At 34.0% G+C, this 19,148-nt stretch overlaps 1 protein-coding gene across 2 annotated transcripts in view; it reads right to left on the bottom strand.

Annotated features, from left to right (window-relative positions):
- Nucleotides 1-11,901: 11,901 nt before the first annotated feature.
- Nucleotides 11,902-19,148, bottom strand: part of Cdh7 (cadherin 7) — a 135,328-nt gene continuing 128,081 nt past the window's right edge. For both annotated transcript variants that reach the window (XM_059280437.1, XM_059280438.1), the window contains exon 11: nucleotides 11,902-12,395. In XM_059280437.1, the coding sequence (XP_059136420.1) occupies nucleotides 11,902-12,395 (494 nt within the window). The remainder of the gene's footprint in view (nucleotides 12,396-19,148) is intronic.

Raw genomic sequence — 19,148 nt, 5'->3', positions numbered from 1 at the left:
ACTTACTATCTACAGTTAGCAATTTTTTAAAAGTAGAATCTATGATTTAAAAACGATTTTAATTATATTATAGCTTCACAATGAAAAACAACTAAATATTTTAGGTATAATTTTTAAGAACTGTAGTTTACTTTTGTTTGCAGATAAAATTCCTTACATTTTACTTTGTAGTTAATGGTGGTGATATTTAGATCTGAAATTTTTTGTTAATATATAAGAGAAATTGACATATGCATAGGTTTCTAATTGATGAATGCATTTGCTGGGGGATGCCTTTCAGTACACTGTGAATATATTTTGCTATGATTGGTTAGTAACAAAGCTGCTCTGGACTATGGCAAGTCAGGTTATAGCCAGGAAGGAAATCCAGGAGACAGGAAGAAGAAAGGCAGATGTGGAGGAGACGCCAGCTTGCCACTCAAGGAACAACATGCCAGCACACTGGTAAAGCCATGGAACATGCGGCAAAACATAAATTAATAGAAATGAGTTAATTTAAGATATAAGAACTAGCTAGCAAGAGGTCATACACTTTACAAATAATATAAGCCTCTGTGTGTTTCCTGTGTCCTGAGTGGCTGCGGGACTGGGCGGGACACAGGAAAACTTCGACTACATGCATTATATAAAATTTAAAAATAAAAACAAATATTTAGAATTGATAGAACTGATTTCATATGTATAAAAATATAAATCCATATATATTATTTTAGTAAGAATTTTTTCTTTTGATACTTATAAAAAAGCTTGAAATAAAATTACACCCCCACCCCAAAACAGTCTTCTGCCAAGGAATAGCTAACCACAGCAAGAAAATTCCATATAACCACTCAGAAAACACAGCAATTTACAAATATTCTCAGACTAGTGAACACTACTCCCAGAGTTAGATCACAATTTAAATGCTAAAATGACATTTCCTTGCTCCCTGTAGTATACAAGTTGTCGATTTTCATGGTATCCTAAGGGTATACTTAGTAGCCAGCAAAGACAAAAGACATTTAAAGTTTCAGCTAATAGTTTAAAGTTTTTTGAAACATTTTTTAATTGAAAAAAATTCTTCAAAAATATACGATAAATTAGTAGCTGCTTATCTCTGTTTCTAAAGTACATAGTTTCATTAATTGTTTGACCAGTGTCAACCTTACTGAGTTTATTTCCACCACTATGTAGATCAAAGTTTGAACTACTGAATTTTTAACTGTAAAACTGTATTGCTTTATTAGTATAATTATCTTTAATCTATGACCATGATTTTTTAAAATGAGGTTTTAGTTTGAGATTAAGAAATACAGACTCTGTGTAACTCTCTGCCATGCTGATCTTCCTGCCTGAGATCCTCATAAGCACAACGCAGGTACATATGCTGGGTCCCAAAAGCCATTTCTACTGTAATTCATTAGTTTTAAGAACCAAAAGCAGGTACCTAAAAACAGTTTGCACACAGTGCAGATGGGGAAAGAGAAAATTAAGAATAAAATAACCCCAACATCAAAAACAATCCTAATAGCTATGTAGCACTGCTAATGTATCAATGGTGAACTATTAGCCGTATAAATGTATCAATGTATTAATTGTAATCACAATACAAGATAATTCAATATAAGCATTTGATCTTTAAGAGTATCTGACAGCAAAGATATCTCTCATTTATGATACTATTTAAGAGTTTTAACTCATCATCTTTTTTGACTAATTTAATTATTATATATTATTAATTTATTTTAGTTATTATATCTCTATGTATATGATAAAAAACTATCATTTGAACAGCTTATGTATGATCAGGGAAGTTCTTTGCAAAGATTGCCACTCAAGTATTATTTTGCTTGCCAAATAATATGAAGAAATTATGGCTGCCTGGGTCTCTTTTATATTAATCCTGTAAACTTTAAACTTGCTGTATATTAATTCACCCAGTTTTATATCCATTCCAGGTATAACAGTGAGCTGCTTCTGCAGGAGAATCAGTGCTTTTATGGAGTCATTGTCTAGCTTTTGGCAGGGGGAGGGGTGAACTGTGAAGTTTTTTTGGGGAAAGCATAGACATCTTTTCACATATCTGTAATATTAAAGAGAACAGGTCAGTATAGTTTGGGCAGTGTTCTTTCAAGGATGGATAATATAAAATGAAAAATTACAACTGTTGCACAAATCACTCTAGAGAAAGAACATTTTAACATATCAAATTAGGAAGGATGTTATCTGAGAGGTAGGACAGTCCTCTAATTTGTTTAAATCTAAATTCATGTAAGTGACAATCCCATTTTTATTATCTCATTTACAAGCCATTCATTGAGTGTATACAGTAATATATAAACTTTAGAATGAGGATCAAAAAAAATATAGAAAAGACAAAAAAGGAAGGCATGGATAAGCATGTGTTTTAAACCTCAAGATCCAGCAACAGTGCCCTGCCATGTGACTTTTGGGACTGAAGTTGTTTCAATGCATAGGCAGTATGCTTGCCCAAGCCACTTTGAACTTTTAGCTAATTATAGTAAGTGGCATCCTCTCAGAAGAGTTAAAAACTATGATATAAAATCATTCTTGTATACAAAAAGTCACAAGAGTTTCATAGCAAACAAAAACTGAAAATGAATCCAATACCCCTCAAGACATGAGTGGACAAACAAACATTAATGTATCTGTATGCAGATCATTAAATATCTACATACAGTAAGAAGAACAAACCAGTGACTCATCAGAATTGAGAAATGGGCATAAAACTGTGTGGAATACAATAAAATGGATGATAAAAGATGATGTGTGGCATAATTTTGCTTATTAAAATTCTTTAACTATAAGTTAATTTATGTTGATGGAAGGATCAGGGGCTTCTTGAAGCAGTTATTGATAAGGACATAAAATTCGACAGCCTGCACTTTGCTGGATCTAGAATTAACTAGAGACAAGCAGCCTGACACACCCTTGGAGGCTGTTCTTTTTTTTCTTTTTTTTTTTATTTTTTGAGACAGGGTTTCTCTGCGTAGCTTTGGAGATTGTCCTGAAACTCACTCTGTAGCTCAGGCTGGCCTTGAACTCACACAGATCCTCCTGCCTCTGCCTCCCGAGTGCTGGGATTAAAGGCATGCACCACCAACACCCGGCAACGCTGTTCTTAATTAGGTTAAGGGAAGCTAAATTCTAGATATGGGGTTTCCCAGCAGTGACAGCCAGATGAGACAAGGACTGAGGAAAACATTTCCTCTTTGATGTTTGTTTTTACATCTCACTGGAAAGTTCATCTAGGTTGTGGCTGCTACCCCTGCTCCTGTTCCTGCTTCTAAAATCCTTCCCTGAAATCATAGCCCAACTTCTTCAGCTTTCCAATGTGATTGAAGAAGTGGAATTGACTTGCAAGAGTTTGGGACTGCTGAGACACTAACATCCTGGATTGAGCAAGTACAGAGTTCACAGCGCATCCAACATAAAGAGAGCTATTGTTGGACTATCCATATCTTATTGGGTAAACAAATCCAATAAGTTCCCCTTTTATATATCTTCATCCTATTGGTTGCTTCCTCTAGAGAGCCCTGACTAATATAAACCGTAAGTATTAATATCTAAACAAGCATAATTTCTCTGTAGATCATTCTACCTGTACCCTATATATCTTGAATTTTTATTTGCTGTGTTTCACCTTAGAACACTCTCTAATTTAACTTGTGATTTTATTTAAATTTTAATGTACTTGGCAGTATTTCTAATGTTTTCTATATGCCTTCTCTTTCTCTTTTGTCCTAACAATCTTATTGTAATCAAACAGCACATTCTGTAAGTTTTCATAGTTTTGAAACACACTGGGCTTTATTTAATGAGTAATCATGACCTCAGTCTTACTGAACATAAAATGTGAACTTGAAAAGTAATGCTTATCTTTTATTTATCCTTGTTACTCATGGTCTTGCAGAGTATAGGACCCTAAAATGACAATTTCATCCAACCTGACCTTAAGCCAAATTATCTCTCTTGCAGTAATCTAACATATTAAATATTATTTTCATTATATTTTTAAATTTAATTAAAGTAGCATACAAATAAAATGTTTTGTTAAGTTTTGGGGCTTTTGTTTGTTTGTTTTTGTTTTTAAGACACAGCTATTTCATGATACATTCCTGGCTTCCCTAGAACTCACTTTCTCATACAGGCTGAGTGCATAGAAAAACACTGACCTATGTCTCTAGGGAGTGTGCCAAGCCCAGCTGTGTCAGTGTCCTTATATGTATTTAGTTTGGATGATCCTCCTTTCAATCCTCCTTTCCCCTATGCCCTTCTCCACCCCCAGCTGTTACCAAGTAAGTTTTTACTTTTCCACTCCCATCCATACCACTTTTAATTCTCATGGAATCTATTTCCAATATTTAGCTTCAAATGTTAATTTGTTTCAGTAATATTAATTTGTTTCCTTTAAGAAAAAACCCATGACTAAATATGGTTATTATCTTCACACTTTAATCAACTGTTCATTTTTATAATATTGAACTTATTACATACATTTTTATGTTTCTGATAGTAATAGTTTAAGTTCTCGAGAATTTCTTCATACCATCTTCATGGTAATTTGTCTTGTGTGTTTGGCAGTTTTCTTTGTTTTTTCCGTCAAATTGAAAAGAATGCAGGGACTGGAGGCATAACTATCTTTTCTTGAATTTGGAATCTCCTTAGGTTTTGGCAGGTCCTCTGGCTATTCACAAAGTTCCATCCACAGGCTGGCAGCGGCCCGAGAGCACCCAGACACCTACAGGTCTTATTTATTGAAACTACAGCTTCTTAGATTCACCCCTCCCAGTTTTTTCCCCTGATTTTTGTTTTTGTTTTTTGCTTGTTTTAACTTTTGTGGTCTTTTACAAATCTTCTGAACCAAGGTCTCAAATTAAATGAATCATCAGAAAAGCAGCTTTTCTGCTTTGATATTGTCAACTTTGTCTGCATTTAGTGTACCAACTCAAACAGATAACAGGAAAGAGAATAGCAATAATGTGATAGTTGTTTGCATTAAAATTATTCTATTTTCTCATTATTTTTAAACAAAATTTAACATCATTGTTCTGATTAAGATATTTTAGAAGAATAAATAAAAATCTAATCAATTTTGAAAGAACTGAAGCTTATTTAAATTTCAAGTCATACTTTGAAAATAAATTTCAAGACTTTCTTTCTTATCTTTCTGAACTAGAATGCCATCCCTTCAATGTTAGTGATGTTACAAATGATGATGGACAAAATAACTCTGGATTATTTTTCATTTTCCATCTCTACCATTTACCTTCTGTGTTTTCTGAGATAAATTACAAAAGTTCTGAACTTCTGAGTTTTCTCCTTTAAAAGAGAGATGCTTGCTCTGCAAAAATAGTGCATGAACCTAACAATTCTGCTCATAAGGAAAGAATCTCACACAATTCATGAGGATTTTCTGGAACTTAAAATTGCATTTCCATAGAAAAAATTTATTATGATAATTTCATATAAAATCAATTGCTTACAAAGAAACATCAGAGATTAATAACAATAATACCCACTGTAGCAAGTCGTGAGGCAGAATAAACTGTAACGAGAATGATGACAGAGAAAGTAGGAATCGGGAAAAATACTTCTAGAGTTTTTTATTTTCTGTCAAATTTTCATTATTTATTTTACTCTTTGCTTTTTTGAGAAAGGATCTTAGTATAGCCCATGCTGGCTTCAAAATTGCAGTCTTCCTACCTCAATATCTCCAGTATTAGAGTTACAGGTGTATGCTAACACATCTGGATAAGTTTTCCATTATTTTTCTTAATACAACAAAATACACATTAAAAAAAAATAAGAAAACAAATACACATACAAAAAACCTTTGAAACAATCTTAGCTCTTACAGTATTCCCATATTTTTTTCTACACTTGACCCATTAGTTTACTGTACATTTTATATACATCTCTTTATCACTGAGGTTTGGGAATTGTATGTTGTTTCCCACATCTATATTAAAATGTTCTAAGCTTATTTCACTGCAAGGTAGTACTTATCATGATTAGAAAGTGCCTTTGGAGTTTCTGCCACATATTGAAACCAAAACTTTAGCTTTTTATTAGTCTCACTTTCAAAGGCAAATGTAATTGAATTTTTGGGATTGAATCTATAGTCAGTGGAATCAGCATTTCTGTACTCTATGATATCTTTTTAGATACATGATTCTCAAGTAAGCAAAGGAATCTGTAAAAGGGATTTCAATTATTTTTAAGAGAGCTACCCTAGAATCACATTAATACTCAGTTATAAGTCCAGTGCAAGATATGTTGCAGTAATTACCTATATGAAATGTTCATTATCTATACATTTTGAGAATTGTGAAATTTATATTAGTGAGAAACTTCAGCATTGTGGTCTTTTATCAAATGTGTTAACATAACATTGTAGAGATTAGATCTGGTGGGTATAATTAATTTAAAAATGTAAAGAAAATATCAAAAGCCACTTTTAAAATTAACTTTTAACCTACAATAGTATAAATGTGTGAAAATACTGAATATATATGGTGTGTGTGTATGCAATATCAATGTGTCTTTATAAATATAAAATTTTAAGTTGTATATATGTTTCACAATTTTAAACTACATATGTATGCAAATTTGAAGACATTTGAATCTATATATGTACGTGTGTGTGTGTGTGTGTGTGTGTGTGTGTGTGTGTGTGTGTGTTGGCAAAGTTACTGAATTTTCAAGAATCTGAATTTTTTTTTTCTGTTTTGGGTGCCTACATACCAACTGACTTCTGAGTATCATTGCTTCAAGAATCTCTAACATTTGGGCATATGTTTTGTTCTGTAGTAGTACTGGAATCATCTAAAAGCCTTGATTTCCCACCCAGCCGTGATATGAGTGAGAAAAATTTTACTGTATTTGTTACTTGTTGTATAAATTGATAGCTCTAACTTTTATAAATGACTAAATAGACTGAGGTCAGATGTGTGAAAATGCTCTAGTAGGTTTTTTTTAGTCTATTTTTTATTAATTACACCAATTATCTGTTTCAACATCTTATTTCATTAAAAACTTGACAGTTTACTCTGCTTTACACTTTTCAAAATACTTTCAGCTAATCTCATGAGCATCTTAAATAAATAATATAGTCAATGACTCTGTTTAAATAATCAAGATATAAAAGTGTAAAGAATCACCCTTGTGCCTATGGCTCAGATGTGTGTGCTTACATTTGATTCCTGGAATAGGTTTGTTGACCTTGGACAGCTAATATTAAAGAAGGAAAGTCTGATAACATCACAAAAAACAATTCACATTTCAGATCCTGAGTGAAAAATGAGATTACATCTACATGGCAAGGGAAACGTGACAATATCCATGGTTCATCTAGGCGTTCTTCCTTTAGCCACCAAGATCTTTATCTAAATAAAAATTGCATTTTTTACAGCATACTTAAATTTGGCGATAGATGTCTTTAATCAGTTGACATTGTACTAATTGGTTCTCAGTTGCTTCAGACAAGTTTCCCAGTGATGCCAATCTCACACATGTATGGATGACTGTCAGTTTCAGGTAAACTCCAAGTGTGTAGACCTCAGCACTGCAATTTAAATGTGTGGGACTTTGATGCAAATTTATTGCTGCTTGCAGTTTATACTGGGAATTTTCTCTTTCTAATTGTTTTTAAATCGTAACATTAGTTGTCTCACATGTTCTTAAGGATTTATCATATTTCTTTGTAAAATAATCCAATTAAATGCAAAATTCAGGGTTGTAAATTCTTTTGTATTCTTTATTATATTCAAGGCATTGGAGTTTGAGTATCAATCTTTTTAAATTATATTTAGTTACCACACATGACTGTATTGGGCTTCCCTGCCAAAGTTTTATATGAGATTGTATCTTTGCACACTATTTATTATGAATAATTAAGACTGCCTATTTAAGATCAAAATAAATATAGACTAACAGAAAGTAGATGAACTCATATATTAATTATCACATCTTTTACTTGCCTTCAGCTATCTCTGATCTGAAAGAGTTAAGATGAAGATTTAATCAACTATAATTAAATTAGATTAAGTATAAATAAACTTCTAAATGGTGATTAAATAAAGCAATTAGGGCAATTAAAACAGTGTGTAAGTCAACAGATGTCGGGTTAAAATTGAAAATGTGGTGATTAATATTTCTTGTTAGTGCTTAGAAAATTTAAACTGAATTGTTTTCCTTATACCATGTACTTACCAGCTTATTTTCAGCTCCTTCCAGGTTGACACTTGAATAGTAGTGTTAACACTGTGTTGGTGTTCCCATTGCTGCTTGTGAGTCATATGATGGATGTTGCTCATTCCTGTACGGCTCTCCTGATGGTGAAGAACAGTTGTCTATTCCTGATCATTACCAAGGCAAGTATACATGGAATGTGTTCAGAGTTAAGGTAATTGAACATGTTTATGGATGGTAGAACCATCAGATCACTATCATAACATAATGTTTGTATACCCTGCACATTCTGTACCCAGACACAACTGAACTCTGCCCCAGCAGAGGTTTATAGCAACGGAACAGAGCCAGGTCCATTGAGCAAATTAATGGTACAACAATCACATGTCAATTTTTTTTTCTTAATTTTGTTCTTGATTGTTGTTTGCCACTGGAAAAGGGTGTATTGTCTGGGGAATAGTTTATATTTTTATGATGATTTAAAATTACACAAAAATAATAATTCAGAAAAGGTACTTGGGTGTATTTCCTCAATTTACATAGTAATAATAGTAATAAATGTTCCTATTAGATTTTAAAGAAATTAACCGTTCAAAGTAAAAATTACTTTGCACATGATGAATTGCTGTTTTGTAGAAATGAAAACTATTTAAATGTGTGAGTTACTTCCCTGGTTTTCTGAACGAACTAGACTTTGTTAAGACACTGATTATCATAATAAAGCATAGGGTCCCTTTTGTCCATAGTTTACTTCCATAGGTACATCTGTGTTTAGGGATATATTTCAGTAAATCTTTTAGGATCATTATTTGATATTACATTTATTGATAATATACCTATAATAATGAGTTAAGGCTTTATAAAATAGTTTAGGATTTAAAAGCCAGGTGTGGTCACTTAAAACTTTAATTCAGGTAGACCAGAGATTGAGGAGAGTGGATTGCTATGAGGCAACCATAGGCTATTGGATAGGATCCTGCCCCCAAAATAAAAAGAAAACCAACAGATCAAACTCACATCAAAATCATATCAATGTAAGTGAAGTTGAAGAATGAGATACATGTTGCTTCTTGAGCAACTTCTTACTGTTTAAAGTACAATGACAAATTTAAACCACTAAATGATAGATACATATATTTAAATAATCTTTGAAAAAAACTCAAAATATATGTAATAATTCATCTCTTCAGCCAACTGATGCAATCTCTTAGCTCTGAAGTATCATGCCAGTTATAGCATTAGATTTTAGAACATAAAAAAGCTAAAAGAATAAATAATAACAAATTTACCTCACTGCTGTTAAGTTTGAAGTGTCATAAAAATTCTACTGATAGTAGACTTTTGTCTATCCATCCTCATCAATGTCAAAAACTACCACAGAAACAAATCAGTAGTGTGATAGATACAAACAATTTCAAACCAATAGTTAAAGGAGAACCATTATTCTTTTCTCAAGCTACCACTAGCAAAAGCTGGATAGAATTTAAAGGGTAAAATCCATTCACTTTTCAAGGTGAGAAAATCTGCATGACAATGATAGCTTCCTTTTGCAAAAAGCAACCACACTATCATTTTGTAATATGTGTGAAAATCAGAAGTTTTGATGCCACTATTCCCTGGAGTAACTATTTCATTTTCTCCCAGACTTTAGGGGGTTTGTAATAAATTGTTTTCTTAGCACTTTTACAGATTCAGCTTCTATATAATTCTGACACCACAATCTGATTTTTTTGAACTAGGTAAGTATGAAGTCTGTTTTAATTGGAAAAACTTTCATATATGTCTAAGAGGACAACAGGACATTTCACTCTGTTGTAAAATTTTATGTGTATGTCTGTGAATACAGCAAGAAGTATAGTCTCTCTAGTCAAGGACCAGCATCTAAATAAATTATTCAACTAAAGGTCTGTTTGCAGATAATCAAATTTATTGAATTACTGATAATATGAAGCTGAAGGCCTCTTTCACATACTCCATTTCTAATGATGGACTGCAAGTTACAGCATCCTACATAACTTCTCCTCACTTAATCAACATGATATTCTAGTTCTGAATTCTGCTTCTCAGAAGGAGGATTTTTAGAACACAATTCTTACACAGTGTTCACCTGTAGGTTTACTCAGAACCCAACAATGAATTAATTTTGAAAGAAGAAAGTAAGGAAAAAAATAAATTCGTTCTTACTTGATTATATGCACAATAAACTAGTATTAATCTAGGAAAATAAGTAGAAATATTATTATTTATAAAAGTCATCTTATGCTGAGACATCCATCTCAATCTTAAACACATATAATTACTTGAAATTTCTCCCTTCCCTTTGGCACATCTAAACCATAGAGAAATTACATGTCTTTCAGTCCTTGGGGGACACAATGGGTTGAAAATGTATACCATCATACTTTTTAAAATATATTTAAAAACTCAATCTTTCAGTCAATGTTTAGAGCAAAAGAAGTTGGGAAACAGGTCCTTGAACAGTCTTTGGAGCACTTAGAGCTCATGATTTTGGAAAATAATTCCCGCATCAAAGAAAAATCTCTACTCTCCCCAAAGTCTTAATGAAATACAAATATTTTATTCCCACAGTTTTGCTCTCTCTAGTGGCTCAGAGGAAAAATTTGTACGTCCTTGGAGCTTGACTCCTCTTTGAGATATGGATGGCAATGAGGCTCAGTTGTTGTGCAGTTATTTCACTATTTCCATGTTTCATCTGCTTCCTGTAATCCAAACTGCAGAAAAGCCAGCACGTGCTGATGAGCTGAGTACCATGAGGCAGTAAGATGAACCTGAACAGAGTGGAGGCTGGAGCTCCAAATAAACACACCACTATGTGTCAAATAAAAATATATTCTCCTGTATAAATCAGAAGAGATCATAAAAATTAACAAATAGACAGCAACTATTGTTTTAAATCATACCTACACAAGCATTTCAAAACTACTTGAACCTTGGAGAATTATTTACCTTTTCCTTATTGAGAACACTTCCTATAATTTATTGGCAAAACAATGATTTATGTTGCCTTAAATTCAATTTTATTGGTTTTTATTGAGAGTTTCACTTAGTAAAGTTATGAGGATTTATATATTGATAAATAAAGTAAAACATTTCTGAGCACCAGCATAAATAAAATTGTGTTGAACTCTATCATATAGCAAGCCTAAAAGCTTCAGTAGAAATCAAAATCTAAGATTTGATAAGCAAGAAGTTCTGGGAGTTTTGCATGGCACACCATGCTCTATTCTTCTCAGAGAGGGTTCCATGAATGTTTGTGCAGGCTGTCCTTGGCTCACTGACAACATAGGACATGACTTTATCAGGCAGGTTAGGTGCCTTTGCAAGTATACAAAAGTTGCTCTCTATTCACAAACTACTAAGTATTTCTTTTTATCAAATAAATAAACAATTAAAATTGAAAAAGAAAGAAAAGGAAAAAAAACTTTAAATGCTCAGAGTCTGGTCAGTGAAATCCCTTGGGTAATCTAGTGAATGTTTCATCAAGGCAGAAATTGTAATAGCTAAAAATGGACACATATTTACAACCTCTTTTGGCCCACAAGTGAAAGTTCTTGTTTACTGCATGTAATACTTCCCCCTTTTCCTTCTCTTTTATTTATTTCTTTCTTTCTTTCTTTCTTTTTTTTTTTTTTTTTTTTTTTTGCTGCTGCCTTTTTATTCAGTACATTTCAAGTGAACTGTCCAAGGCTATGAGTACAAACTCTCTGGGCCGTTTCCATACATGTCAGCCAGCCGTTTAAAGCGGGGACCCCAGTCACTTAGGTAGTCATAATTCTGGTCAGAGTTTGAGCTGATGGAATCTAAGGAACTGAGAGATTCAGCAACTGAGCCATTTCCTTCAAAAGCATAGGTCTGCAGAGAGTCATATGGAGGAGCCCCTGGGTCCACGTCAGCTTCTTTCAGTCTTTCCCAAATAAATTCCCTAAAAATTACATTATCTGGGATGCTTTTAAAAGTCGGTCGACTCAAGAACTGAATTTCAGGAGTCACATCTCTGCGGGTTTTGGTGTCTCGTACGACGTTGAGGTTTCTCAGAGCGGCCATGTCAAAGGCTTCAGTATCTTCTTCTCCCCCACCTTCGTCATCGTACCTGACAATGTTTTCTCTAATATCCCTCTCCTCGTCAAAAATAAGAGGCTCTTTTTTCCGTCTTCTCATAGTGACGATGAGCAGGATCAGCACTGAAATGTGAAAGGGCAGAGAGAAAATGTCAGCCAGTGGAGGAATGCCCCTTATGTGTGGTAAGACTCACACATTCTATCACCTAGTTAGCAAAGGGCTGGCTTCCCTGTTTCACGGGATTCAATCAGTAGACGTGTTAAAACTGCAAAGGATGGCTGTAAAATGGAATGCTTTTATACATCAAAAAAGTCTTTCCACACCTGTTCACAATCGATGTCCTGCTCTAACCTCCAAAATATTTGATAGAACAAATTGAAGGGCCAGTTCAGAATAAATATAATACTTTCAAAGCCACGCAACACAAAGGGAACCTTAGAACTGCTTAATTGGTGGGAAGGAAAAATGTCATTTATAAGCGTTTTGTGTCTAATTTAACAAGTGCAAGGCCAAATGGAAATGGATTACAAAATTTGATCAGGTTCTTTGAACAAATGTCTGGTCCTTGTTATGAAATTCAGCTGTTTAATGAAATCCTGCATGCCCTGTCATGTAGAAAGATTAAAAGCTTCTATAATAAAGCGAGTCCCCCTTTCAGGTGTGAAATACTGAACCTGGACTCTGTATTACACCTACAGACAGCAGGCTGCCAGCAGTGGCCAAAGATGAGGAACAAATTACTTTAACGTCAGGGATTTTCCTCCTACCTAAACATACATAGTGAGTACTGAAATGTTCAGTGTCTCTGGAAAGCAAGAGAGAGCAACAAGATATCCTTTAGTATAACAGATTAAACGCATTCTGCACTGTTAATACAAACAAACTTAGGGAGACTTCATTAGCTACAGTGACCCCAAGACTGAGAACAGGTTACCTGTCATGGCTTCCAGACTTGAACTAAAATGGGGTAAAATGGCAATTTTTGAATTTTGGATTCAAAATGTATTTAAAACAACACAAAAGTATAAATGGCCTTTTTAATGAAAATTATTTATTTTTATTGTGTTTGTGTGTGGATATTTTTCCTGTAGGCATACCTGTACACCTTGTATATGTCTGTTGCCCATGAAGACTAGATGAGTCTTTCAGGCCACAAGAGTATATTGTAGAGATTCATTTGTGTATTAAAGCTATACTTTGACTGGCCAAGGGTCTGTCAAAAAGCAGGTCATTATTATGAACATTTGGTGTTGCAGAGTTTTTAATATTTCAGCTGTCTTCTGCTATGAAATTCTTGTGTGCCCAAATATTTCCAAACCATTTTGGCAAACAGCTAAGCTTCTCAGACACAGTTCCACTAGGTACTAACTCCCCCGCTGAGCCTAGGAGACTAACAGGCTACCATATGCATGGCTTTGTTTACTGTGCAAATCAAGTTCAGACCTTCCACTGCCCCAGAGCAACTTCTTAGATCAAAGGGGTTTCCTCTTACCAGGTGCTTCAAGCTGAGATGCAGATTGACTAGATATCAGTACTCCTCCCACCCTGTCAGAAAACTGGTAGCAGAAAACAGTGGCAGTTTTACTTTTAGTGACATACATTTCCTTACCCTATCACTTGTAGGTTTATAGTTTGAGCACATTTATGATAGACTCATAATGTTTTCACCTAACCACAGTAAAGATATATTCTTAGCACATAAATTTCCTTCTCTGATTTATTCTAGCTCCTATCTAACTTCGTCTTTAGTCTCTTCCTCTTTTTGGGTTGCAAATGAAGTTGTCAGGAAGCTTCTGGCGATGATCTTGCAATTCTTATGTTGTATTGTAAACATGAAGGTGTTGCTGTCTTGGAAAAGATATAGACGAGTCCTGAGAGAAGTGGACAGAGAATTTTGGACAGAATGGTGGTTGTGGATGAATAAGAGGAGTTGGATGAAAGAGCTCCATGTATCTAGATTCATTTCCACGCTGCTGCTGGTGCCGTTTCTTCTGGGCACCCTGGGATAGTATAATATTAAGGCTGGACATAGAATATTATACAAAAGATGAGGCCATTAGATTCCCATGGAATTGCAGTTACAGAGTGTGGTTAATAACTACGTGGGTGCTGGTAATCAAGCCTGTGTCCTCTGGAAGTCAACCAGTGCTTTTAACCACTGAGCTGTCTCTCCAGTCAAAAAAAAGGTGAATTATATTTTATTGCTTGCTAAAAACCAAAATGCTTTTTAAAATAATTTTTATTACATTTGCTTGAATTTTTCTGGAAGTTTTGGAAGACTGAAAATACACACATCACTATATAATTGTTTGGGTTATATTATTCTTAGCCTAATTTTAAGTGTGTAAATGGGGGAGACAGACAGAGAGTTAGTGTGTGTGTGTGTGTGTGTGTGTGTGTGTGTGTGTGTGTGTGAGAGAGAGAGAGAGAGAGAGAGAGAGAGAGAGAGAGAGAGAGAGAGAGAGAGAGGACATGAGCTTTCAAAAGTGTGCATGCAGAAATCAGAGGACTGTGCCAAGTCACTTCCTCCTTATTTGAGTTATGTTTCATTTTTTTACTCCTGTGTAATAAAGACTACCTGACCCACAGACATCTGGGGACTTTCTTGTCTCTTCCATTCACATCACTAAAAGAGTGCTGCGCTACCAGGCTTGGTTTTTATGTGCTTTCTGGGGATTCACACTCAGGTCCTCACATTGTGCAGAAGCATGTTACCTTTTGAGCTAGATTCCCAGCAGTCAGCATATTTTTTAAAAAGGTGCTTAACGGGCAAGAAGGTGTAGCACAATTATAGAGTACTTGTCCAGTATGTGCAATGCATTCTGTCTGATGTCTAACACTACAAAACCTAAAAGCAAATAAGGGGCTTGGACTAATTATAAAGTGTCATTGCTGTTAATGTCTGAAGGAAAAATAGAAGAGATTTCATGAGTGGACTGACTGAGAGCTGGTGAGGATGGGAACAAGAGCAATTAGACTGAGGGTGGAGCTGGGGAGGAGTTGAATGTGAAAAACATAAGCCTGAGGCCTTGAGTTAAAATCACTAGTAGCTAGGTTAAAACACAGGCATGGCAGCATGTCAACAACCCAAGTGTGAAAGACAGAGACAGGTAGAACCCAGAATCTCACCGACCAGCATTTTGTACAAGATAATGAGACCCATGTTTCAGTGACTTTGAGTGTCTCAAAAAATGAATAATTGAGGAAGACATTCCAATGTCATCCTCTGGCTTCCATATGCATCTACATAAGTGAGTACACACACAAACACATTCAAGTACACTATGCTCACACAGATACACCATCAATTAAGGAAAGTTCCACTCATAGGAGATAACTCATGGCTGGTACTATCAATCTATCCAAGTAAATTTTCAGTGTAGAGATCTGAGACTTGAAGGGAAAACCTACTACTCCCAGTTCATAAGATTATATCATCAACTGTTTTCTAAATCCCTAAACCTATAATCACATAAAAATATTGCTCACATGCCATATGAACAAAGTTTATTTTTGCAACTGATGGAGAATACTATAAAAATGCACATCTGCTCAGAAATGCAGAGAATAAGTTAATTGTAGTGAGCTCAATCCCAAAGGGTAATCTATATCACTGTCAGGGAAATCATGTAAGAGACAGTGTAAAGACTGTAAGAACCAGAAGTCCAGGACATCTGCTGATAGAGTGGGTTCCTTAGACAAGGCTGATAAAATGCACCAATGAACTATCAACAATATGGCTGCCTAAATATGACAAGTATAATGACAATTACAGTTAATATGACAGGAAATTCCACATGCTCCCACCTCAGATGAAGAACTATAGAGGGCAGTGACTATTGTGAGAGGAAGAACCAGTTGCCTTCAGGGATGAGCTTACACATACATAGTCCAATTCCAAGAGGTCATCTCTGGACACACACATACGAGTAAAGCCTAAGGGACTTAGTAGGTTTTATATTCGTTGTACATATGTAAATAACAATAATAAAAATTATATCATAAATGTGGAGAGAAGAGAAAGAGGTTGGATGGAAGGAAGGAAGATCTAGAGCTCTTGTAAGATATTTTAAAAAATAAAGCTATTATAAAACAAAGCTAATTATTGGAAATTTATAGATCATGTTCATTTCAGCAGCTTTTCATGATCTCCTCGGAATGAAAGCAATGACAACAAACGGCCTAATGAGAATTCTAACAGAGAAAACAAAAGGATAGCATACTGATGGGGTGAAGAGGAAAGTATGAGAATGAAGAGTATGATGATCGGTGGACAGGTACAGAGAGCAAATGACAAGAAAATTTCCATGAATACATGAGCTTAAGTGTGCAAAGTGAAGAAAGCATGTGCTATATAACTATTAGACTTTCTTTAAATTTAAATTAATGCTTAAGTAAAAAGAGTTTCAAAATTATCAGTCTTTTATACTATTGATAGCATATTTTATACAAACCAATCATATTCTTACATTTGTCACAATAGTTCTTATGTCACATTAAAATGCATTTCATTCTACTATTAAACTTGCTATTGCCACTCAAGTTTTCATAGACATGAACTCTGAGATCAGCTAGTTTGGATCAGCGTCAGGTACAATATGAACATGAAGTTTTTCAGTCTTGCTTGAAGATAAGAAAAATACTAGTTGTTTTGGGAGGCTGTATAATTTAACATTTCAATGACTAGAGAGAGAATTATTAGATGTGGGAAATAGTTCAAACATTGTAGGCAAGGTATACTCAGTGAAGAAATCAAAATACCTTCCTTTTTATATGATCCAAAGTATAAAAAAAAGCTTGCAGTCCACAAGAGTGTCATTCTCACCAAATTGGAAGATGATAGGAAAAGAAGCAGCGAAATGTACAAAAGTGTCAAAGATGTACCATCCCTAAATTATTGTGTCCCTTTATTTTGTACTACTGATTTCTATTCTGATCTATTACATGTTGGTCTATGGCAGATAATCATGTAGACATTTGAAGTTAAACACAACTTTTTAGTAGCTATCATCAAAGTGCTTCCGTCCTTTGGTCTTCTTCCACCTGCTCTTTGTGGAGACTATAGCCCTATTCCTTTAAATGTTTACACAGATACAGATAGCTCTTTCAAACTATTTTAATATTTATGTATTAAAAAAATCAATTATCCAGTAGGCTGAGAGATGGCACATCAGTTAAGAGCACTTAGTTTTAATTCCCAGAATCCACATGGTGACTTACAACTGTCTGCAACTCAGTTCTAGGGCATTCAACCCCCTCTGTTGATTTCCAGGGGCACTTCCCTATATGCATGGGGTATACATACATGCATGCAGACAAAACATTTATACACATTAAAAAATTAAACAATCTTTTGCAAAATTAAGAATCAAATAGCTATATATGATGAGTGAGGTTATATAATAATATAAAGCATACTGTGAATATTTTATGAGAAAATTGATTATTTCTTTCCAGAATATTGTTGTGATGTGAACAGAAAAGTGACCTGGGAGTTGACTTGGTGACCAGTTAGCATCCATAAGGCACTTTTCTCTCTCTCTTGTATGATCAAACACTTCCTTAGTAGATGGAAAAGATATTTAAATTTTAACCTGTATTTCAATTGTGTTTTACTTCTGAAACAAATATGTCATTGATTTAATTGTTTTAATAGTTAAATATTGGATTTGTAATATTTTGGATTATACTAGAGGATAATTTATATATATTTTGCAAAAACATAATTCATTCTTAGCATCTATTTTACTTTTTTGTATTTTATTTAAAAAAAAAACCCTACTTTAAATTTGTTAGTTATATATGTAGTATACATCAGTGACTCACAATAGACTTATTTTGGATGGCTTATCTAAACTTATGATTCAGAAATCCCAGGAAATCTTGATTTTATTAGTCCTAAATTATTATTTACTAAATTTTCATTTCAAAGTTAAAAATTGACAATAGAAATAGATATTATCATTATAATTATTCCTGTATCCCAAACATTTGTATTTGACAAAATGAACAGCTCTAGCTTAAAAATCTATATGTGAATTGAAGAAATTTTTAGGAAAAGTTCTAGATATTGTTGTACTACTTAGGCTTTTAATATCTTTCTATATTTTATTTATTGTATCTTCTTTGTTTCTTTTCATTTATGATATAACATTAAAAGTTTGTCACATTGTATCTGTGAGATATTAATTAAATAGTACTAATTTGTATGACAAGAACTTTATGTCTTGATCAAAAAAAATGGAGAAGATATCAGACGATAGAAAGATCTCCCACGGTCATAGATCAGTAGAATTAACATAATAAAAATAGCCATCTTATCAAAAGCAATCTAATTATTTAATTTGATCCCCATCAAAATCCCAACACAATTCTTTAGAGACATTGAAAAAGCTAATACTCAACTTCATATGGAAAAACAAATATCCCAGGATAGCTAAAACAATCCTGTACAATAAAATAATTTCCAGAGGTATCACCATCTCTAATTTCAAGCTCTACTACAGAGCTATAGTAATAAAAAACTGCTTTGGATAGGCATAAAAACAGTCAAGTTGATCAATGGAATTGAATAAAAGGCCCAGAAGACCCAAAGAACCAAAGACCCAAATCCACACACCTATGGACACTTTACTTTCGACAAAAAAGACAAAATTACACAATGGAAAAAAAAAAGCATCTTCAACAAATGGTGCTGGTCTAACTAATGTTAGCATGCAGGAGAATGCAAATAGATCAGTATCTATACCCTGTACAAAACTCAAGTCCAAGTGGATCAAAGTCCTGAACATAAAACCAGATATACTGAACCTGATAGAAGAGAAAGTGCAGAATAGCCTTGAAAGCATTGGAATAGGAGACAACTTCTTGAACAG

The sequence above is a fragment of the Peromyscus eremicus genome, chromosome 15 (genome assembly GCF_949786415.1).
Source record: "Peromyscus eremicus chromosome 15, PerEre_H2_v1, whole genome shotgun sequence".
Lineage (NCBI taxonomy): Eukaryota > Metazoa > Chordata > Mammalia > Rodentia > Cricetidae > Peromyscus > Peromyscus eremicus.
This window is presented reverse-complemented; position numbering and strand designations above follow the sequence as displayed.